This window comes from Gouania willdenowi, chromosome 18 (assembly GCF_900634775.1).
Source record: "Gouania willdenowi chromosome 18, fGouWil2.1, whole genome shotgun sequence".
Lineage (NCBI taxonomy): Eukaryota > Metazoa > Chordata > Actinopteri > Blenniiformes > Gobiesocidae > Gouania > Gouania willdenowi.
In genome coordinates this window covers 12,214,891-12,239,153 of record NC_041061.1, presented here as the reverse complement: position 1 = coordinate 12,239,153, position 24,263 = coordinate 12,214,891, and the positions used below count along the sequence as shown (strand labels likewise).

The following is a 24,263-nucleotide window of genomic DNA, read 5'->3' as shown; positions in this document are numbered from 1 at the left end:
GTCTGCTAGCAGAGCATCTCTTCTTCACTACAAGATATCTCTATGCCAAATCGTGAGAGAATGGTATCGTGAACCCAGTATGGTGAATCGAATCGTATCGGGAGTTGAGTGAATCGTTACATCCCTAGGTGTAATCCCTCAAATCAAATGTGTGTAGTGAAAAACTTTTTTATTCTGCTAAATTAAATGTAAGCACAAGTCAATGACTTGACCTTATTCTGTACTTGGATCAAGATATACTAAATATTAATACTTCGTAGTAAAAAACTATACTAATGTACAAGTATAAGTTTTAGTATTAAAGTAAGTCTAATGTACTTAGTCTATTCTTTATAATTTTCCAGTATAAGCTAAGTATACTTCACTATACTTGTCTTAAGTATGCTGCCTCAGTTTTAGTATAAAATAAGTATACTTGTAGTACACTACAAGTATAGAATAAACTACTTTTTGTTAAGGGAGCAGCTCTTCAGCATTGGTGAACACGTTGTTATAACATGTTGTTATAACCCAAACAAATATAGCGACCGGCGATGCTAGGCAAAAATGTCACTACTTACCCGCATGCCCGACTTCCCGAATTATCAAAGTTGTAACTCTTGCGTTTAATAATGTGACTTCTACTAAATCTGAACCCGATTTAATGACCAACTTTGTGGTTTTATCAGCTTTAAGTTCTCAATGCTGTAGTTTGTCAGTTGTTGTCAGGGAATAGCTATAGCAACCAGAAGCGCTATGCTCATTGTTCTGCTAGCTCTGTATCCTGGATACAGGTGATGTTATCGAGTGGACTTTAGGACCCAATTGAATCCTTAATAATTAGAAGAGAACGTTGATTTGAAATGAAAAGAGGAGGATTAGATTCTTCAAATCCATTGTGGTGACTGAGTGTCCATGGCAACAGGTTTAAACTCTGTAAAATATCTGGTTCTTGAGTGCACACATAGACACAGTTTGAACCATGTGATATTTGTGCGCTTGTTCTTACGCTTGTCATGATATATTCAGTTTTAATATTCAATATTTAACAGCCTAATCTCGGTAATCTTTCTACATTCATCCACTTGAACTTAATATAAACTCAGTTTTCTTTTCTTTCTACCTCTCTCAGCTTCTTTTTGCAAACACACACACACACACACACACATGCACGCACGCACGCATTCTCTCATTAACATTTTAAATTTGGGATGTTTAAACTGCTCGGAGATCAGCACATTGCTTTACCCTCAGGCATTTCCGGTCCCATCCCTTTTCCCAGGCTTTGTTCTCTGTCTCCCAGATCTTGACGCTAATGTGACTTTAATTTGTGCAGCAAAGATGATGTAACCCTAATGGCTGGGCATTAGCCAGCCCTGCTCTGCATTCATTGTTATTAAAGTGCTACACTGTCCTTGGGAAATGCCCGGCTCAACAAAGCTGCTCAGCAGGCATTTTAATGTGAGACAAACTCAAAATGTAATGTTAAAGTCGCCTGCTTAGACAGAAAAAGATGCCTTTGAAATCTTGTTTAAATGCATTTGTTTTTTTGTCTCTTAGTGTAAAGTGTAAGTGTTGTTCAGTGTAAACGTTCTGGGGTTAATTCAGTGTCAAATCTTGCCACCTGCTTATTTTAGGAACACTTTATAATAAGTTGCTTGTAATATGTCTTAATAACTTAATCAGTCTCTTAATAAGTCCTTATTAAACTGTTATCAACATTAATGAGTCTATATGAGTGTTAATATATGTGTTAATACATTGAAGCTGCTTGTAATAAGCAGTACTTATATGTCAATGAGCATCTTAATAAAGGCTTTTTAGATTTTAATATAAGACTATATAAGTGTTAATAAAACCCTTAATTAATATATTTGTTTATAAATTAAAGCTGCTTGTAATAAGCAGTACTTATATGCTAATGAGAATGTTAATCAAGCCTTATTAAATATTAATAAGGCTTGATTCGGATTAATAAAACCCTTAATTATTATATTTGTTAATAAATTAAATCTGCTTGTAATGAGCAGTAATTATATGTCAATGAGCATCTTGATAAAGCCTTATTAAATACTAATATTAATAGTAATAAGACTATATAAGTGTTACTAAAACCCTACACTTATATATTTGTTAATACATTAAAGCTGCTACTAATAGGCATTCATTATATGTAAATGAGCATCTTAATGACATGAAATGCTTATTATTATTAAAAAGCTTATATAAGTGTTGATTAAAAAGCCTAATGAATAAAGGAGTAATTATATGTATATATATTATGTATTAATAAGGCAAAATGCATCTTAATAAAGCCTTATTAAAGGATTGTTATTGTTATTAAGACTATATAAGTGTTAATAAAAAGCTTCATAAATAAATGCTATTGCTATTAAATTAAAATATATGGTAACAAGTATCTTAATAAACCCTTTTTAAATGCTAATATTAATATTAATAAGGCTATATAAGTGTTAATAAAACCTTTCATAAATAAAGCAGTAATGATGTAAATACGCCTCTTAATGAGGGCTTATTTCAGGATTTAATTACTTATTAACATTCATTTGTTTTTTATTGATATTAAACTTGGGTAAAGATGGTAATGCCTTAAAAAGGCTAATACATAATTTATTATGCGTTCATTGACATATAACAATGCTGCTCTACAGCTAATAGATCTAACATGGGAATAGTGCTTTTTATGGATTAATAAAGTCATTGCTGTGTACGTATTAACAGTTAGTAATGCTCTGGGAAAGGTACCTCGCTAAGATGTATATGATCATTAATACATGTGTGGAAAATCTTAACAACTTCCATTATCCATTCATACATTGAATAGATGGCATTACAAACGGATCTAAAGTGCGCAAAGTCATTTATTTGAATCATTCAAGTCATTAATATGCACTTATTGAGTGCATAAACCAGCTCTTAAGCACATCTCTGAAATCCTAAATGTTTTCAAAATTGCAGGATTTAAGAAAAGTTTGTTATTCCCAGTAATCTCTTCCACTGATGACGGGTAGAAAAATGTAGTTGTTGAAATAATGCTCAACGACATGTTACATAATGACATTTATTCATTGTTATAAATGGTAAAAAAAAAAAAATAAATAAATAAAAAAAATAAACAGCTGTCTGTGTGTGTCCCTAATCTTCATCTTTCCCGTCATTATTTAATATTTAATATTTAATGTTTAAAGAAGATACTTTTCTTATATTTACAGAAATTATTTTAATAACATTAATTGTGATTTGTATTACCCCTTAAATAGGCTTCATAATGTAAATAGGAAAAATGTACTAAGGTTGTACTAAAAGGCTTAATAACTTCTGATTACTGCAGGCACCTTAATATAAAGTCTTACCATTATTAAAGTGGCATTTTTACAAAAACTAAACAAATACAATATCAAAAATCAACAAAAAATCAATCAGCATGGATTTCTCCTCCAAAAACATCTCTTTTTCTCTCTTTTGAACCGATTATGCCCCGATGCGGTGTTAATAAACCAGATATTTCCCTTGTTTGTTTTTGTCACACACACATTCTAACACGGATCAATCGACCAACAACGTGTACCGACCACAATGGCCCACCAGCATAAATAGTCAGCACACACTCCACTGGCTTTATTGCTGTGTCGTGAGCCATAGAAGTGTTGGCTCAGCCAGCCAAACTAGCCTTGTCATTGTCCTTGAGCAGGGAGTAGTTTGTCAAGGATTAGAGCAGGGTCGGCCGCTGGCCCACTTCTCTTCTCATTTCAGCCACTGTTAATCCTCAACAAGGCAGCCTATTGGAGCTGCTTCTCAACACTTGGCACAAATTAGGCCAGAGTGGAGAAAACACAGAATAATGCCAGGGATTCCTTTGGGTTTGCTCCGAGAAAGGAAAGGAAACCCTATGGAAGCCCTGTAGGAGCTGGAAAGGCTGTGTTAGAAAAGAGTGAAGTTACTCTGTATTTGCTCAAACCTGAGAACATCAGAAGCTGGGTTTCTATCACAGATTTTTGCAAATTAAAGGCACACAGTTGAAGTTTTGACCTAAACAGTTGACCCATATTAGTTATTTTAAATGATTCCTCAAGTTAATATACAGCGCTTGACAGTATCAATGCTTCGTGTGGGGCTTCACTCTTGAAATACCGCCCATCTACGTTATATTCATTGGGCTAAAGGTTTTTGCTAGTATTTTTCCGCCTGTTCGACTCCTTGTCATGGCCGAGGCAAGCAAAAAGTTTAAAACTGCTTCTGAGGAGGCTCAAAATACGCTGCAGAGACGCGGCCCCCTCCGCCTACCCGTCTTCCGCCTGGCGCCGGACACCGCCTCGCGCACGTCGGGTCACCCGTCCGCCCCAATCCCCGGCAAAGGGCGCCGGCGGCGAGGCCAGGGAGTGGGGGGTAGCGCCACCGATGTTGGAGCTGTACTTTATGTTGAATCTGATTGGTCGGCTATGATGCGATGCATTTGATTGTTGTCTGGTCATTTAATTTTTTTGTATTTTCACATCACGTCGGTGTAGAAATTCAACAAATTACTTGTTTTCAAATGTACTTAACTACAAATGAAATGACTGTTTTAGAAATATACTCAAAAAAAGTGAAAGAACCCATAAAAGCAACTCAATTACAGTAACTTGAGTACTTGTACTACGTTACTTTCACCTCTGCAGAGTGTAAACATTTCAAAGGAAGCCATGGGGAAAAATCTGGAACAACAAACATGCCGTGATGCCTTCACTGTCTTGTCTTGTCTTTGGTCCTGTTGTCAGATTCATTGTTTCCCCTCGTCCTTCTTTAGCGCCGACATCCTCTCACACCTGAGCACACTTTCACATTCTTGCGGCGTCGCTTTTGATTTTTCTCCTCCAATTTTGTCAAACCGTGCATCTTCGCCTCCACTGATCTCTCCTTTCTTCAGCCCACATCCCCTCTTTTCTGTTTCACTATTGCTGCTGGATGAAGGCACAGTTCAACCAATGTTCTATTTGCATTTATATCACACTTGTTTGGTGCTCATGTTCCTTTATGTTCAGGCTAAACAGCATGAGATCAACATGACTTTTGGAAAAACCGTCGAGTGCTCGCGCCAGGGCTCATTTCACATGAGACACGAGTGCAGGAAAAGCAGACTTTTGAACTTTTAAAATCAGGCTGAAACTCTCAAAAAATACACTCAGCTTCTCTTGTTTTGCTTTCACCACGTATAGCCTCTCACCATGCAATTTCAGTTATTTTGCACGACTTAATAAAGACAAGATTGCCCTTAAAAAGTAGCCAGAGTAACAAGGGTCACACTGTTTTTCCCAAGTTTGTAAAAAAAAAAAAAATAAATGTCTCACATACCCAGATGCTTTTTCGAGTCCTAATTCTCATCTCCTTCTGGCCCATATTTTGCATTTCAAAGAGCAGCGGTGCTTCTCCAAGTGTGTCCAATTAAGTCTCCCATACTCATCATCTATTTTTCTTGTTTTCTTCATTTTTTTTTTTACTAGGATAACGTGACTCAACAGTTGTTGCAAAATGCCGAGACACTGCTGAAGAGGCTGGGCACCAGGGACAACCTCAAGGTACTTTGTGTGTTATTAAGCACTGTTATAATTAAATAAATTGTGTTTTTTGGTGATGATCAAGAAGCAAAACAAGGACAAAATTGGTGAAGGACTTCATTTTTCTGAGTTCAAAGCAATCATGGCTACAACAATAAAAAAAAGATGGAGAGTCTACGTTTAAAATGAAATACATCACTATGTTATTTATATATTTATTTTAAACTGTGGGTGCTAAAAAGTAGTGACCTCTAACCTTCAAGGTAAAATCATGAATCAGCAAAAAATGTAAATAAAAAATGAAAAAAAAAAAAAAAACGGGAAACTTCAAAGGAAACATCAAAGCGATCAGCAGAGGTCTCTGACGAAGACTGGCAGTTGTCAGTTGAAACATGTCAGGAGATCAAAGTGGATTTCCTAAGAAACCTTAATTCACTGAAACAAAAAACAAACATTATTTAAATTTTTATAAAGAGCAACTTTCACCTTATTTTGGAAGTTCTTATTTTCCTTGCTATTGTTTTGTTGGATTTTTTATCAGTTAAGGTCAAAATTGAAATATAATCACAATCAAAATCTTTATTGTTTTTATATATTAGCATAAATTATATTTGAACCTTTATTGTTTCATTGAAAGCATTACATATGATAATGGTTTCCAATCTTTTTTGGCTCATGACCCCATGATGATATAAAAAAAACATCTGGTGACCCCAAAGACTTTTTTTTCTATTTATTTTTTTAATCATGTTTTTTATACTACAGTATGTGGCCAGGATGCAGAGTAGCCCGGATTAGTGCACAAAGATGTGCCAGCGCAGATATTTTTATACAATTTATTCATTTATTTTTCCTTTTTTATTGAACTCAACTTTTATTTGAGATACTGAAAGTATAGAATACAGTTGATTTAGATTGTGTGTTGTGTTTTAATTTGAAAAAATAAAATACAAAATCTAAAATATTTATCTAATCAGTAACTATTATTAGTATTTTTTATCAATTACTATACATTTCATGTGACCCCAAGGCTGAAAAACACTGACATATGACAATATGCAAGTGTACAGAATAAAAGTAAAATTGATTTACAAAATATGACATTAAAAAAAAAAGAAATATTGCAGATTTCAGCTTCTAGAGTTCATAGATTGGTACATTTGACTTTAGAGGTCTCATTGTCTCACTCGTAATGAATCTCACTCCATGTCACTGGCCTACAGTCACTTTTAATATGATTTAATGTTCAATTAAATTCCTTCTGGTTTTTCATTTTCTTCATCAAAGTGAAGTTTTGCCCCTCATCAAAGCATCCTGTCTTTTTGTGTTGCTATAACATTACTTACTTTCCGTAGTTTCAGTTTGGGAACAGATTCATGCTTCTTACTTTCTGCTATCGCTAATACACCAGAAGATGATTTAGCTGCAGACTCTTTAGATAAAACCAGATGAAGGAGGTGAATTACAGAAATGGCGCCAGTCGTGTTGATTCTTTTTTGCATGTGAGACCAGAGACGAAAAAAAGGAGAGAGAGCGACTGGAATGTGTGTGTGTGTGTGTGTGTGTGTGTGTGTGTGTGTGTGTGTGTGTGTGTGTGTGTGTGTGTGTGTGTGTGTGTGTGTGTGTGTGTGTGTGTGTGTGTGTGTGTGTGTGTGTGTGTGTGTGTGTGTGTGTGTGTGTGTGTGTGTACTCCAACATCTCCATATCCTGCTCTGTCATGCAGTGTTATGATAGGCTGACACTCCAACACCATCCACTGTTAATTAGCGTTGCGCTCTCAGCAGGAGGTCCTCCTCTTCGTCTTCCTCCTCTCGCTTTCTTCCTCCTCTTTTCTTCACACAGCAGCTACACACTCCCTCACATTAAAAACCAAGCCGTCTCAAAAAAAAGCTTTGAATCTTTTGCCATCATGTAATCTCATCGTGAATGATTTGGTCATCACTGTGGTCTTTTATCTTTCTTATTTTTGTCAGCTCAGTTTGGTTTTCTGGTTAAAGTGCATTATTTTTTGTTTTTTTTCTGTTGTTGGTTAGACCAGTGGTTCTCATCCTTAGGGCACCAGATGCATTCAAGAAAATGAAAATATTTTTTTGAACAATTTGAGGCCATTTTGGCTTATTTTTTTACTCTTTTTTTTTTTTGCAACTACACCAAGTTTGCCATATTTTAACCTATTTCCAACACTTTTTCTTGCCATATTTTTGCTGCTTTTAATGCATTTTTGATCCATTACTTCCATTTCTGCCACTTCTTCATCAAATTTCAATGCCTTTTCTGCATTTTTTTTTCCACTTTAAGACATTACAAACCCTTTCCACCACTTTTTCCACCTAATGTTGCATATGTTGACCCATTATTTTCACTTTTTTTTAAAAAAAAAATGTTTTTTATGTTTTTTTTTTTTTTTTTTTGTTTTTATTTAGGATCCCCATTAGCTGTTACCTTAGTAACCAGCTCGTCTTCCTGGGGTCCACAGAGACATTAATAAATTACAAATACAGAACAGACAATCACATCAACTGAGATATTTCAAAGTCCAAATACAATTAATAATATACCCAATAAAACATTTTAAGACACATTTAATAATCCTCATTAACAAATAAACAATTGACAAAAAATATATATTTTTTTAAATAACATACAGCCATTCTAAAATTAGATTTAAGTTTCTTTTTAAATGTCCTTTAACCTGTTTTCATCATATTTCATGCCCATTATTTGTCATTTCCAATATTGACTCTGTATTGTTCCAATACTTTCTGTCCATTTTTTGCCACTCTAATTTGCAACTTTTAACCAATTTCTGTGCTTTTTAAAATCTTATTTAACCACCTTTTCCATCATTTTTGGTCACTTTTAACTAATTTTATTTCAAATTAAAACAATGATTTACATCTTTATGATGACTATATACTATGGCGTAAATAATAACAGTAGATCTTATTCAGATAAATAAACAAATGTAGTTATCACATATTCATAGAACAATGGACCATCATTTTGCTGACTTTATGGATGGACCCTAAAAAGCTCTCCCCTGTATTCCCCCTAATAGATGGCCCTGTCTCCACATGACTGTTCTTCTATGTTCAGCAGTGGGGGTCCCCGTTCTCTGTGATTTTTTTTATTTTGGGGGTCACGTGATGAAAAGGTTGAGAACCACTGGTTTAGACAAGAGTGATTTGGAGTTACATTGTTTCAACATATTCCAGCTTTTTAATGTTCTGTGTTGTTTTCCTGACTATTACTACTGAGCCTGAGTAACAAAGTAAAAAAAAAGAAATGTACTCCTTTAGGTCTGTGGGAAATGGACAAATTCTCTCTTCAAGTGGTCAACACTTGTGTCTTAGGTCCCTCGCCAAAGCTGCTATATTTAAACCCTCCCCCCAGGTAGACTTGTCTTCCCTTTGTATGACTGAATGAATCTGAATCTGGATGTGGTTGCTAGGAGACATCCTCAATGCAAGCACAAAGCGTCCACAACATGCTGCTCACAGCGCCAGTCCTTGTTCTCCTCTCCTGCAGGTGTGGTTCTACAACCAGGCATGGCACGGCGTGGTGTCCTTCCTCAGTGTGGCCAGCAACGCCATCCTCAGAGGAAGTCTGCCAGCGGGACACGATCCACGGGAGTATGGCATCTCCGTCTCCAACTACCCCCTGAACCTCACAAAGGAGCAGCTCTCCTTCGTTGCACTGTGAGTTTATAAGTGAAGTGAAAACGTTAAAGATTGGAGAACCTCCACCAACTCTTCACTGATAAACATTATTCTATCCTGTTACACGACATGTCAACAAAGCAGTATCGTTTAGTGCAGTAGGGAAAAAAACTGCATTAAAAGCTGACATTTGCTTATCTATCTAAACATACTGGTTTAAAATTGCACGCACGTGTGTAGCATGTGTAAATGTAACCTTAAATGATTGTTTATTTCTTAACAGAATTACATCAAAAATATGGAATATGACATCGTTTTGAACAAAGATAGACATTACTCCATGAAAGATTTAGAAAATGCATCCCAAAATACCCTTGTTGCACGAGTCAACCAATAGAACAACTTTTAATAATTAGTAGTTTGAAATAAGGGTGTAAGAAAAAATTGATTCTGCGATATATCGCGATATTTCACCGTGCGATTATCGTATCGATGAAAAAAAAAAAAAAAAAGTTTAATCATGTTTTTTAATGAAGAAACCATTTAATTGTGCTTACATACAGTATGCATAGCACGTACACGCCCCGTCACTAGGTGTTAGTGAACCACATCAGACTGGGCATTTATTATAGATTTATGTGGTTACTTTTTTTTTTTTTTTTAATGAATTTAAGAACTTATCAGAATATGTTGTAGAAGCAAAAGTAAACTTTTTTGTGAAAAATGTAATTTGATAAACATACCACTTGTTTTTGATATTGGTATTTGAATTACAGCTAGTTACCATTTACTTGTTCTCACAAGTTTATTTTTAAATTTTTTATATATATTTCATACTATTTTGTACTTTTAACGGTGAAATTTGTAATTATTGATTATTATTGCGATGTATCGTGATGTATATCACGTTGTTCAGTATTGGAATATATTGTATCGTGACATGCAAATTGCAAAACGTATCAGGTTTAAGGTTACGGTTTGGTAGGATCCAATATTGCAACAATTTTTAGAGTTAGGGTTAGGGTAAGGTTTAGTTTTAGTCACGTGACCTAAACTGTCCAAATAGGGGCGGTGCGTACAGATAGAATGTCGGTATATTGCTACGGCAACCGTACGAATAGCCACTGCCTATAAATAATGACAACTAAAATAACATTTTAAAGAAATCACTTCCTCTGTACCATATATTTATAAAAAGTTTAATCTATCCAGTGATATGTTCCACAGTTATCTGTTTAAAGCTGATGTCAAGGTTCTACTTATTAAGACTTTGGCTAGCTGGGGAACAATAATAAACGCACACATGTCTTTGACCAATTTACAAAATCAAACACTTTGCAAATGGAACAACAAACCTGTTCATTTTGTTTTATGAAATTTCTCTTTACCGACATGGCAGCAGTAGAATACTTTAACTTGGTCAAGACCCAGTTCCAAAAACCAGCAACTTGATCGTGGTTTGTTACAGATACTTAAAAACTGTTGCCAACCAACCTATGACTTCCCACTGCTGCTTTTGTTCTTCTTCTCTCTCTGCAAGTGGAATACTTGGGTTTACTAACTATGTGTCAAACTAAAGAGAAGGCGAGCACGATGGTGACCTGAAAGCAGAGAAAGATAAGTGAGTTGGAGGAAAAAAGAATTGCAGGGGAAAGAGAAGCAGCTCTGAAATAAAAATAAAAATGATAATGTTGTAGAAAGCATATATAAGACAGATAGATGGATGATGGATCTGTGTGAGTGTGTATAGGATCCTAAAGGCCCATGGGAGATCCTCACTGGGATCTCTTTTCCCCAGGCTTAGCGATGGAGCAGCTTCCCCTCGAGTCAAAGATTAATGATTGGCCTGACTCTAATATATACGGTATATATTATACCATACTTTACATTTATAATTACTCTGTGTGCTGGTTAGGGTCAGGGTGAGAAAGTTTGACCGGGTGGGTGTTTCTTAAAAAAAAAGGAGATTTTTGGCATTTCAGTTTAATCAGAGTTAGTTATTATATGTAGAGAAATGTGTCTTTTTTTATGCGATCAAACAAAAATAATGGATTGATAATTAACAAAAAGATTACCAAACAAAACTATCATTAATTTTTTTATTTTTTTTTAATGTTGGTTTTGTTTTCAAATCAAAAATTTGTTTTGTTTGTGTTTCTTGAAGTTTTGTTTGAATTTTTTGATTTTTTGATTGCGTTTTCAACGGTTTTGGTTGCGTTTCCTGAAGTTTTGGTTGCGTTTTTTAAATTTTGTTTGAGTTTCTTAAAGTTTTGGGTGCGTTTTATGAATTTTTGTTTGCATTTTCTAAGTTTTTGTTGGTGTTTCCTGAAATTTTGGTTGCGTTTCCTGAAGTTTTGGTTGCGTTTTCAGAATTTTTGTTCGAGTTTCTTGAAGTTTTGTTTGCGTTTTTTGAATTTTTGATTGCATTTTCTAAGGTTTTGGTTGCGTTTCCTCAAGTTTTGGCTGCGTTTTTTTTAATTTTGTTTGCATTTCTTGAAATTTTCACTGCGTTTTCAAAGTTTTTACTTGCGTTTCTTGAAGTTTTGTTTGCGTTTGCGTGAGCCCTCCTTATCTTTCAGTTTTTTCTCAGCAGCGATTGCGACGTAATCTGCTATGAGGTGTGCGAGGTCTTGAGGGGGATGTGCTTTTATCTTGGCATCGATAGTAGACTTTTGGTCACCTAGGATTTCCTCGAGTAGGAATTCCAAGTTTCCGGCGGCGTGGTCTTCCGACGAGACCGACATGTTGAAGCTTGGGGTAAGTTTCAATAACAAGATACACTGATGGTAAGTTGTTTTATTCTATTCTGTTTGTTCTTAGTAATTCACTGTTTGGTAAATAAAAAGCTGAGTGGTAACTTGAAAAAGTTTGCTGTGGTGTGTTTAATTTAAACAATTGTTCTTACTGATCTAAGACTTATTTAAATTAACTTTACTTTAATTCAATTTCTTTGAATTAACAGGTATTTAAAAAAAATGTTTTTATTGAAATTAAATTCAAATCCTATTGAATTTATTTTAATCAATAAATGTTATTTTTAATTAAATAAATCCTGTTTTAATTATCAGCTTTTCATTTTAGTGTGACTTTTGTTAGGTTGGTTTAAGAATGGTTTGTGTTTAAATTCGGTTGTGTTGAATTTAATTACCTTAATTAAAACTGGTTTAACTTTTATTAAACTTATTTTAATTAATAAATCCTTCTTAAATTAGTTGCTTTGATTTAATTAACTTCCTAATCAATTTAATTGTTTTTAATCAAATTGATTTAATTTTAATCACACTGGAATAATTATTTAGTAAAAGGTGTATTTTACTTTAATTATTAATTTTATTTATTCAAATTCCATCAAAATCTTCAGTGTGAATCCAGCTGCGTGCGTGCGTGTTTCCGAGAGATGACAAAATCAGATCGAGCACATTTAAAACCACACGATTTCAGCAAAAATGACGGCAAAGACAGCTGTGTCGGAGCACAGCTGTCATGCCAAAACGTGTCGAAAAGACACGCTGTATCTTAAATGTGTTTAAAGCCTCACTGGGCACGTTAGGTTAGCTGGATGCTAACTGCTTAGTAGCAGGCTGCTGCTGCTAGGCTGAGGCTCTCGTTAGCCTGTTATTCGCGAGCTTGCCACAAGGGGCAGTCGCGTCTCAAAAAGGGACAGGAAGGCCTGTCTTCGTCTAAGCCACGGCGGCTTGACGCACTTGCTTCCGGTTTCCGGAGCGTTCACACATGTGTTTCAACCAAGAAGAGCTAATACAACGTTAGCGTGTCCGTTTTTGGGGAACGGAATACTCGGACGACTTACACTTTGTTTGCGTTGGCCGATACTAGAGTTTCAGAGCTCTTCGGGGTAGCAAATTCCTAGTTTGCAATGTCTCTACGTATCTTTACGGGGTTTTCCTAATTCTGGCAACTTACTGTTTACCTTCTGATGTCACAGTCACTGACGGCGCAGTGATTAATTTTAGCTTTTTCGGCACGGCGGCCTTTCATAACATTAGCGCTTTAAAAGACAAAGACACGGCGGTCTTATTTATTTAGTTTCTAAGCATTAGCGCGGCGGCTTTGCTTAAAATACCACATTGGTCGGGGCGCGGCGGCTTCCGACCCAATCTGGCAACGCGGTGTGTTCAGTTTTTGGACCGCCTTTTGATTTCAATGATTATTTATTAAGGCTGTGTTCATGGCTTCAGCTGCCCCACACTGGGTGCCAGAAAAATATAATAATATAATAATAATAATAGTCATGATTGTTTTGTTTGCCAATCTTTCTTTTAATTTCAAAACCATTTTTTGTTTGATTGCATAAAAAAGACACATTTCTCTCCATACCTTTATGGTAAATATAAAGCAGTTGGAAGAGGTTTCTTGAGAGACAGAAGTGTTGTTCAGCACCACAACTACAACTCCTGACAACAAGGAGGTAAATTCATTGGCTGCTAGCAATCATGGCGGTTTTTGTCCCTTTACAGCTCCTCCAACCCCATCCCCAGTCTAGTATTTATGGAGTGATTCAGTGCTAAAGACAGCCCTGAGTTAGAGAGGCACAGCGCACCTGGCTCAGAGATAATAACGACATCCTGCGTGCCGTAGATTCCCAATGAGCCTTTCCCATCCTCACAAAACTGTGAAGACTGCAATTTATGAACCGTGATTTCCAGATTAGCTCCAAACACTCCTTCATGGTGAGATAAGTGTGGAACTCCAAGCAGCAATTCCAAAACTCTCTTAATCAAATTATTTATGTTGAGATTCCATTAAGTTGATTCAACTCAGAAATTGTGATTCAGCATCTGATACTATTAAGATTTTGGTTAAATTTTGTGTTTTTTTCTTAAAAAAAACTACACAAAAAACACAACTTTTCCAATATTCTTAGCCACAGAAGAAGAAACTCAAAGGCTGTGTACGAAATAGGACACTCCGTACTACACACTGCAAAAGTACATACTGTCTAATATATACTATAAGTATAGTTAGGAGGATTAGGATGATGACTGTTCCCACTGAAGTATACTTCCAAGTTTCCCAAGATGCAATGATAAAAACCTGAAGCACACTGAGGTGAAATATCTCCGTTGATTCTCCGCCTTTTGAAAGTTCTTAAAAGATTTTAAGTGAGAAAGCGGCCAAGTAGAATATCATCATGTGGTCATTTGATCCATTAAACTCGCAGAAACACATTTCATGTCGTTCACGCCTCTGTGCTACTGACAAAACTTCCAGTTCACCTAAAAACAAGAGCGGAAGACAAGTAGATATGCTTTTGTTTTGAAAATGAAGTGTTAGACTTTTACTTTGAAGCCGGTCCCAGGATGATTTTATGTTCTGCTTGCAATGCATCATGGGACGGTTGAGTATGAGTAGTGTGCCCACCGTGCGTACTGAAAAAAATATCCCGATATAGTATACATCCGGGTATATCTCGCATACTCAATCTTTTCATACTATCTAATGTGAATGCACTACATACTCTTTCAGTCTTAGTATGCGATTTCCATCAAAGCCCAATTCAATTATTATTGTTGTTGGGTTGTTCTTTGTTTTTTTATTTTTTTTTTTGTTGTTTGTTTTGTGCACCAACAACCAAGACAATTTCCTTGTACTGTCCTTAAAACTGTACATGGCCATTAAAAACATTTCTGATTCTGATTCTAAAACTAGCAACGAGCTTAGCAGGTAGCCTAGCATCGAGTTTGAAATACAAGCTATTAACGAGTAATGAAACCCCAAACCACCTATTTCTGCTGAAAACAAATGTATTTGGTAGGGCTGGGCGAAATGGTTCAAAACTTATATCTCAATATTTTTTCTCAAAGTGGCAATATACAATATAAATCTTGAACATTTTTAATTCTAATGAAATCTTACCAAATTGACAATTCAGGTTAAAATTGCTGATGCAAAATGCCACACAGACACATTTATTAACAAACAGCTGCACGATATGTTCCACTTTAGGCTTGTTCTCCTCTAAGGGACAGCACGTGTGAGTGAGTTTGGTTTAGTGGTAGATCTGGGGTAGAACGCACTCAGCAATCCATCTAATTGGGCTGTTGATGCTTTTCTGAGAAGTAGAGAAAGAAATGACTCCTAAAACAGGTATTTTGATATAAAATAAGCTATATATATATATATATATATATATATATCAATATAGGCGATATTGTAATTTTCCATATCGCATAAATGGAAACCTTGATATATCTTGAATCTTATATATTGTCCAGCTCTGATATTTGGTATAAAGTAGTGTTTTTGATTGATTGACATTTTAGTGAAAATATTCCAATTTAGCATATTTTGTTGTAAAAAATGTCAGAGTGACTGCCCACGATGGGTTAAAACCAGGCTATTACAATCAAATTTTGCTATTGGCTGATAATGGAGGTTTGTGATGTTTCGGTGGCTTCTTACATCACAAACCACCATTGTTGGCCCCGCCCCTTCCATAAAAACTAGCACCTGTGAACTCTGCAATCTGTGGTGCGTAGGATGGATAGAGAGAATACTGAATAGGGAGGAGTATTATAGCATAGATTGTTCTTTAGAGATCTTATTGTATAGATTGGGCGTGTCTTAGCTGCTCCAGGAGCCCCGCCCATAATCAAGGCATTTTTTTATAATTTCTCACCAAAACTTCAGGGTTTAGTTTCTCTAAAACTTTTTGAAAACAATCTGTTGGGTAGTACCGTAGATCTTGTTGACTTTTCGTTGTTTTACTCAACCAAATATATAGTCTTGGCTTTAGTATTTTCCCATTAATAAAGTATTATTAAAGACAGTTTTTGATTGCCATATTTAAATCTAAGTAGTCAAAGCAGACCAAAATTAAACAGGAAGTTCATGTATATTTGATGAATTATCAGGTAAATGTTTCTTTATTATTTCTCATCTATCTCATTAAAAATGCATTAAAACGTCTCCCTTTGGCACACGTTTGTCACTTCACTGACTGATTCTTTTGCATTAATCAATATTATTTTTTTTTTTTTCTCCACGACTCGCCCACACCACAGCGAGCTATCTGGTGAATTTTTCCCATCTTCGCTATAGCCGTCCCTTGCAGCCGTTCCAATTAAAAACTCCTAAAGCAAAAGCGTCGCGTAGGGTAAAGCTTTACTCCCTCAGCTCATCTTTCTCGCTCCTCCATTATTAGTTAATTAGCAGATTGCTTGTCCTCTTTTCACAGCAATTAACCACCTTCAAGCATTCGGGGGTGAGATCATTTGCAGCGTTGTCCCCTGCATCACCTCCTCACCACAGAACCTGGTGAAAGGCGGGCTGGCACCCACTGCTGACGCTGGTTTTATAAATGTACCCAGTCTAATCGCGCCGCATGGGGTAGCTTTTCTTAATATGCTAAACGGCACAGAAGGGAATGGTGAGAGTTTCTTCAGCCAAAGGTGAAGAACGACGATGGTGGGTGGCCAACATTTATTTATGTATTTTAATCAATGCTAATTTGCAAGATGCATATAAGGATTATGCATAATGAAGACGTAGGAGTATAAAAAGGAAGGTTGACCTTGTTAAAAGACTGAAGCTATACATGTTTATAAAAAATAGACATATGTAAGTATAAAAGTGTACGACTAATCTTTTGAGACCTGTTGAGTTGATTTGCCAAAAGACCTAATGACAAAACTAAATACAATATGGTTTCTAATGGTTACAGCTTAAAAGCTTTATTTGGGCAAAATTGGCAGTGTTTTCAGTTAAGATGTCTAGATGTAACCCCCGAAAAAATGTTTTAAAATTAAGTGAAAATAGTAAAAAAAATAAATAAATAAATAAAAGTAACCATAATATTTAGAAAATTATTACATAGTTAATAAAAAAAAAAGGGGGATGTATTTGCAACTAGAAAAATGCATCTTCTGAAGAAAAAAAAAATGCAAGTGAGGACACATACAGCTGAACCCTTTATGAAATAGTGCTTGTGATGAAAATAGTTGAAATGGGTTGGAAAAACATAGAAAGGTGAAAAAGCTCAAGAAAGTAGAATTAAGATCAAAAATATTTACAGGTTTAACGGATCTTAAACAATAAAGTTGAAAAAGGTTGAAAAATGTTAAAATTAGTCGGAATTACACCTGCTGGAGTGTGAGTGAAACACATAATTGTACCGTTAATTTATTCAAAAAGTGGTGTCAGTGGAGAGGTTTTATTCCCCTAAGTCTGAATATGTGCAAAACAGAATTTTCAGAGCGATTTCTTCCAACATCTACATTAATGTCTTCATGTTAAATTCATCCAACAAACTCACACTTATTTCTAAATGGATGTTTTGTTTATTCATCCACTTTTTTTGCCTTTTATTCATGCAATGTTACAATCTTAATGGGTTAAAATTAAGGTATGAAAGGTTTTGATTTGGATTTCCTTATGTAGAACATATAATGCCATTGTTTCTGCGTTTTACACGGATTCTTTAGTTCAGAGAAACTTTATTGAATATACTGAGATTCAACATAACAATTAGTTGTGATGGCACATTATTTGTCCCTAAGGTATGATACACACTATTTTTAATATACTGCTGCATAAGTTAACCTAAATACAGCATTATACTGTACATCATCCTAATGGTACCTTAGACGCACCATATTTCAAACATTCATTGGTTTGAATGATTAATGAAGGTTAATAGAGATGTTGTAATGAATACAGGAGTTCTTTATGTGTCAGTGTTGGCTAATTATATAAAATTTATATGAATTTTAGGAAATGAGATGGTTTGTGATTAAATCTTTGCCTTAGTTTTAATGGCAGGGGCATTGATCACAACTGTTAATGCTACACTTGCACTTTTTTACTCTTGTTTCTTATTGTTAAAGTTCATTTTCTTCAGTTTGTTAATGTGACTGTGGTGCAGACTTCTTTATATTAATTTTTAAAAATAGATCCAGACATTCGCCCATATTATAAGCCACATAATAACTTTGTACCTATGACAGTTTTCATTCATTATTGAGATCTGTTTGCAAATGACTTTTTCCAAGTTCTTGGAAGGATGGCAATTTGAAGAAAAAAAACCTCCTTATTTTAAGCAGGAAACAAAATACATCAGGCAAAGATATTGACTTTTTTTTCCCCCAATATTTTCACACTCACAAATGGATATTTGAATCGACTTCCTGTTGTTGTTCTGTTTCCATCCCAGGGCTACGACCTCCACTGATGTGGTGGTGTCCATTTGCGTTATCTTTGCCATGTCCTTCATCCCCGCCAGTTTCGTCCTCTTCCTCATTCAAGAGAGAGTGAACAAAGCCAAGCATCTGCAGTTTGTCAGCGGAGTAAACCCGGCCGTTTACTGGGTGGCCAATTTTGTCTGGGACATGGTAAGTACCAGCCTGGCCGCCATTATTGCTATTAATACCACTTGATGGATTTTTATATCTTTAGTCAGAGATGGGCTACTTTTGTCACAGCAGGGCCACAGACATGTGATTATAGCTAATCTGAGGGCCACATAGTCAACATCTCAGTATTTAGAATAATGACCGATCTGAGAACAAATAGTGCAATTTTTTTGTTTCTGGGCTCATTTTCTGTTGAGGTTTATTAGATTTAGTGTACATTTCTTGTAGTTTTGAGCATTTTTTTTTGTTTTTGTTTTATATATTTTTCTGTCATGTTGTGAAATTTTCTCATTTTGGTTGTTTTGGAGTGATTTGTGTGTGCTCGTGCTTGTTGTTTTGTGTTTATTGTCATTTTGCCTATTTTTCCTCTTTTTTTTTTTTGTACATTTTTCTCAATTAGATTTTTTTTTTCCTCCATTGTGTGTTTTTGTAATTTTTTGTCATTTTGAAGAGACTTTTGCTCTGTCTTATGTTGTTTTTTGTTCCTTGTCAATTTTTTGTCATTGCGTCTCTCTTGTTGTTTTTTGTGTTTGTCATATTTTTTTTTCATTTTGTTTATATTTCTTGCCATTTATTTTTATTTTTTGTTTTTTTTGTGTGCGTTGTCATTTTTCCTCATTGTTTCTATTTTTGCTGCTGTTTTGTGTGTTTTTAATAATTTTGTATAGTTTTAGATTCATTTTAGTTGCTATTTTGTGTTTTTGTCAATTTTTGTCATTGCGTCTATTTTCTTTGTTGTTGTTTTTTCTGCTTAGTTCATCATTTTGTGTGTCTCTTGTCCTTTTGTGTACATTTCTTGTCATTTTGTTCATTTTTTGTTGTCGTTTTATATATTTTCTGTGATTTATTTTTGTTTTGCATTTTGTGTAGTTTTGGAGGGATTTTATTGTGCTCCTGCTGTGTTGTTTTGTGTCATTTTCTTTATTTTCCCTCATTGTTTCTATTTTTATTGCCGTTTTGTGTATTTTTGTCATTTTGTATGATTTTAGATTGATTTTTGTGCTTGTTTTGTGTGTATTTTTTTGACATTTAGACAATTTTTTTGTATTTTGCCTATTTCTGTTGCTGTTTTTGTTTGTATTTGTCCTTTTTTGTGGTTTTGAAGTGACTTTTATGCTCTTTATAGCATTTTTTTTGTAATTTGTGTACATTTCTTGTCGTTTTGTTGTCATTTTTTGTGTGGTTTTGAAGTGATAGTGTTTTTTGGGTTTTTTTTTGTCGTCGTGTCTTTCTTGTTGTTGTCTTTGTTTAGCGAGGGCCTCACAAAAATAAGGCATAGGGACCAATGCTGAGTGCAAATATTTGATTGAAAGTGTTTTTTGTGGTATATCCATACCAGCTTTTTATAGCATTATACAGATACAGAATGTAAAAAAAAATAGGCTGTGTAATTGATGGTTTGGCTTAGACGCTGCTGGCCACTGGGAATAGGCTTCACCTGAGCAAACACTATTGGCTGGGTTGTAATTATCGACAGAGCTGTTCCCAGTGGTACAGCTCAACCGGCTTTGGGGCAGTTTCTCTGCAGCATGATGGAGGTAAACATTTCATCAGCCGCCTTTGGAGAGGGAATGCTATCCAGACATCCATCATTATCGTAGATAAAGGGTGTCTGAGCAGGAGATGAATGCACGGGAGCAGCAGGTTCGTGATGATTCCCGCCTGGAATCCATCACTAATCAGAATGGCACCGTAAATTAATCAAGAAAAAAACACTTAAATATATTAATCTTTCAGCACTTTGTAATTATTTTTATTTTAGCCTCATTCACGAATTGGATTTGTAAAAAAAAAAAAAAAAAGCAACATCTTCCACTTGTTGGGTTTATTCATTTCAAATGTAATTCAAATTAATCTTTGATTTAAGAATAAAATCACAACTGCTGAGTGGCTGTGAACTAAAACAAAAGCAAATAAAACAACAGGACAGTGCTTTAGAGAGATTAATGAATTATTCAAGCCATAGTTTCATATATTTTGTGTTTGTTTAAAAATTAGAGTAAAAAGTTTGAGTAATTTTAGATAGGTTTTTGTTATTTAGACTATTTTTCATTGTGTCTTTTTTGTTGCTGTTTTGTGTGTTTTTTTGTGGTTTTGCTGTGTATTTTGTGCTTTTTTTTGCATTGTATTGTTTTTATCCCTTTTTTTGGTCATTGTTTCTATTTTTGTTGTTGTTTTATGTGTTTGTTATTTTTTGAACAATTCTTGTCATTTTGTGTCTTTTTTGTCAATTTATAAAATGTTTTTGTCATTTTGTGTAGTTTTGGAGCGTGTTTGTGTCATGTGGCCTATTTTGGTTGCTGTGCTGTTTTGTGTGTTTTTGCCCTTTTTTGTCATTTAAGATAGATTTTTGTGCTTGTTTTTTGTGGTTTTGTGTAATTTTGACAATTTTTCCCCCAATCGTTCTTTTTTTGTTTTTTGTGTTTTTGTCATTTTGTGTTTTTGTTTGTCGTTTTGTGTGATTTTGAAGTGCAATTTTGTTCTTTTTATGTTGTTTTGTTTTTTTGTCATTCTGTCTATCTTTGTTGTTGTTTTGTGTGTTTATATCATCATTTTGTGGGTTTGTTCATAAACTGCAGTAGAACATCAAAGATTGCCTGTATACTAAAACAAAAGCAAATAAAAGAACAGCACGGTTCCTTAGTGTGATTATTGGACTGTTCAATGGTTCCCATAATTCCATATAATTTTTGTTTGGTAAAAAAATGGAGGGAAAAAAAGTGTTGAAAGCATTTTAAAAGACCCAATTCTATTTATTGTGGAAATGACTTTAACTTTGTGCTTTTTTGTCTTTGCTTTGACAGTGTAACTACATCGTCCCCTGCATTATTGTGATTGTCATCTTCCTCTGCTTCCAACAAAAAGCCTATGTGTCTCCTCCCAACCTACCAGCTTTGATTCTGTTGTTGGCTTTCTATGGGTGAGTGAAACAATTCATGCATTGTTATTTATTTATTTCTATTGATTGAAGCACAATCCTCTTAAAAATGTTTAATGTTTGGATGCCATGATATTCTTGCCAGAAATCCTTGTTTTAATCAGAAATAAAATGGGTTAAAAGTTACCAAAAATGGTGGAAAAAGTGGTAAAATGGGGTTTTAAATACTACTAAAATCTGTTAAAAGTCGCAAATTAGAGTGGTCAAAAACGGACAGAAAAAATAATAAAAAAGGTTTAAAGTGTCAATAGTGGCTTAAATGTGGCAGAAATGGGAGGTTTGTGTCGTGATTTAAAAAGTAGGAACAATTAGTTTAAACTGGCAAATGATGTGCACGCACAAAATCATGGATGTGGTTAAAATGGCAAAAAATAAGCATGAAATGTGGTGAAAATAGGTTAAAAGTGACATGAATGGAATTAAAAGAGTGAAGAAAACAGGTTAAAATATGGCAAGTCTGTTGTAGTTGCAGGAAAGGTGTAAAAACAAGGAAAAATGGGCTCAAATTTAAAAAAAAAAAAAAAAAAAACATGTTATATGAATCTGTGATAACCACATGTATTTATTCATCCATCCATCCATCCATTCATTTTCTTCTGCTTTATTCGGGGCCGGGTCGCGGAGGCAGCAGTCTCAACAGAGATGCCCAGATCTCCCGATCCATGCACACCACCTCCAGCCACTGTTATCCAGGAAGTTTATTATTATTTGCACCATAAAATCAAGTCATCTTAAAGATCTAAATCCTTGTTTTAATCAGAAACACATTGGGTTAAAAGTGGCCAAAAACAGACAGAAAAAGTGTTAAAAGGGTTCAAAAAAATATGGCCAGGTTTGGTGTAGTAAAAAAATGGGCTCAGATTGTTCAAAAAATATTCTTCGTTTCTTAAAGGCATCTGAAGACTCGTGTCTCGTGACCCCGTTGTTGAGAACCCCTGGTTTAAACAACAGTTCAAACTATCAAACTACCTAGTTCAAACTGAATTTAAAGGGATTCGGTGGCTGTATAGAAGAGATAATGGTCAATATAATCAACCCTGATGTTGGATTGTATTATTATCATGTGTGATGATACCTTTGCATTCTATAGGTGGGCAATCATTCCCATGATGTACCCAGCATGCTTCATCTTCAGCGTGCCCAGCACTGCTTACGTCGTTTTAACGTGCATTAACCTCTTCATCGGAATCAACGGCAGCATCGCCACTTTTGTCATGGAGCTCTTTGATGATGATGTACGTGGTGACACACACACACACACACACACACACACACACACACACACACACACACACACACACACACACACACACACACACACACACACACACATTGATTCCAGCTGCTCTCTCCTTTTTTTTTGCATTCTTTGTGACTCGGGGTGAACATTACCATTAATCTGATGATATGACACGATTCACGATTGGCATGTCACGATACGATATATCCTGATACAGTACTTTGTGATACATTGCAATAATAACTAGTGCTGTTAATAGATTAAAAACATTGTGCGATTAATTAATTATGCTCTGTAAATAATTAATCTAATTGATCTCTTTTTTTAATCTCATCTAAATATTGCTAAGAAACACTGTCAACTTGAGGTAATTTCATTTAAACTACATTACTGCGACAGATCAAAGGATTGATATATAACAAAGTGGCTTTATGAAGTCATTTATTGTTTTTAATAAACTTTTGTCAATCTCCAAATAATAGAAATACAAATGAAACAAGAATACCCAGAATGATAGGAAAAAAAAGTGATTTAAAAATGCAGTTTTTAAGCTTGTTGATTGAGCCCACTGACCAATAGCAGCCACACATGAAGTCACATGACTTGTGTACTGGTGAATTAAAATGTTATGAATACAGAAATAAATGAAAAGACGTCTGAAAAAAGACAAACATACACATTAAAGCACCAAAACAGAAAAAAAACAAAAGTAAACAAAGTCTTGTGTCAGTCTGTTGATAATTTGGTAGTTTGATTACTAATGACTTCAGTAACAATTATGTGAGAAAGGTGAAAACATGCTGTATTAAATGCTTTCCACATTAGCTCCTCCACAGTAACCAACCACTGTCGTCTGTTTGCTAACGCAGTAAAGATTTACTACTAAACCTCATTTAGTCATAGGGTACACGTCTGATCCACACGCGCACACCAGCTGCTGTAGCACTCGCGGTGTCGTGGTTAAGCTTGTAATCGGAGGGTCACCGGTGTTAATAACTGTATCGTAACACAAGGGGAGGAGCTATTAATTGTAATGTAACAAATGGGTGGAGCTAATTGCTTTAATGTAACAAAAGGAGCGGTGCTAATTACTGTAACGTAACAAAAGGGGCGGAGTTGATGTAACGTAACAAAAGGGGCAGAGTTAATCACTGTAACATAACAAAAGGGGAGGAGCTAATTACTGTGACGCAACAAATGGGGCAGAGTCAATTACTCTAACATAACAAAAGGGGTGGAGGCAATTAATGCAAAGTAGAAAAAGGGGAGGGGCTAATTACTTTTACAAACGAAAAGGGGCGGAGCTATTAATTATATTGTAACAAAAGGGGCATAGTTAATTACTGTAACATAACAAAAAAACTTCAGAGTTATTAATTATAACGTAACAAAAGGCTGAGTTAATTACTGTAATGTAACAAAAGGGGCAGAGTCAATTACTGACATAACAAAAGGGGTGGAGTTATTGATTGTAACCTAACGAAATGGACGGAATTAATTACTGTAATGTAACAAAAGGAGATG

General features: G+C 35.1%; 1 protein-coding gene across 1 annotated transcript in view; it reads left to right on the top strand.

Annotated features, from left to right (window-relative positions):
- LOC114480064 (ATP-binding cassette sub-family A member 1) overlaps positions 1-24,263 on the top strand; it is a 243,088-nt gene that overhangs the window by 149,508 nt on the left and 69,317 nt on the right. Inside the window, exons 35-39 of the mRNA XM_028473858.1 lie at positions 5,481-5,555; positions 9,063-9,232; positions 18,363-18,540; positions 21,366-21,481; positions 22,590-22,734. Of these exons, the coding sequence (XP_028329659.1) occupies positions 5,481-5,555; positions 9,063-9,232; positions 18,363-18,540; positions 21,366-21,481; positions 22,590-22,734 (684 nt within the window). The remainder of the gene's footprint in view (positions 1-5,480; positions 5,556-9,062; positions 9,233-18,362; positions 18,541-21,365; positions 21,482-22,589; positions 22,735-24,263) is intronic.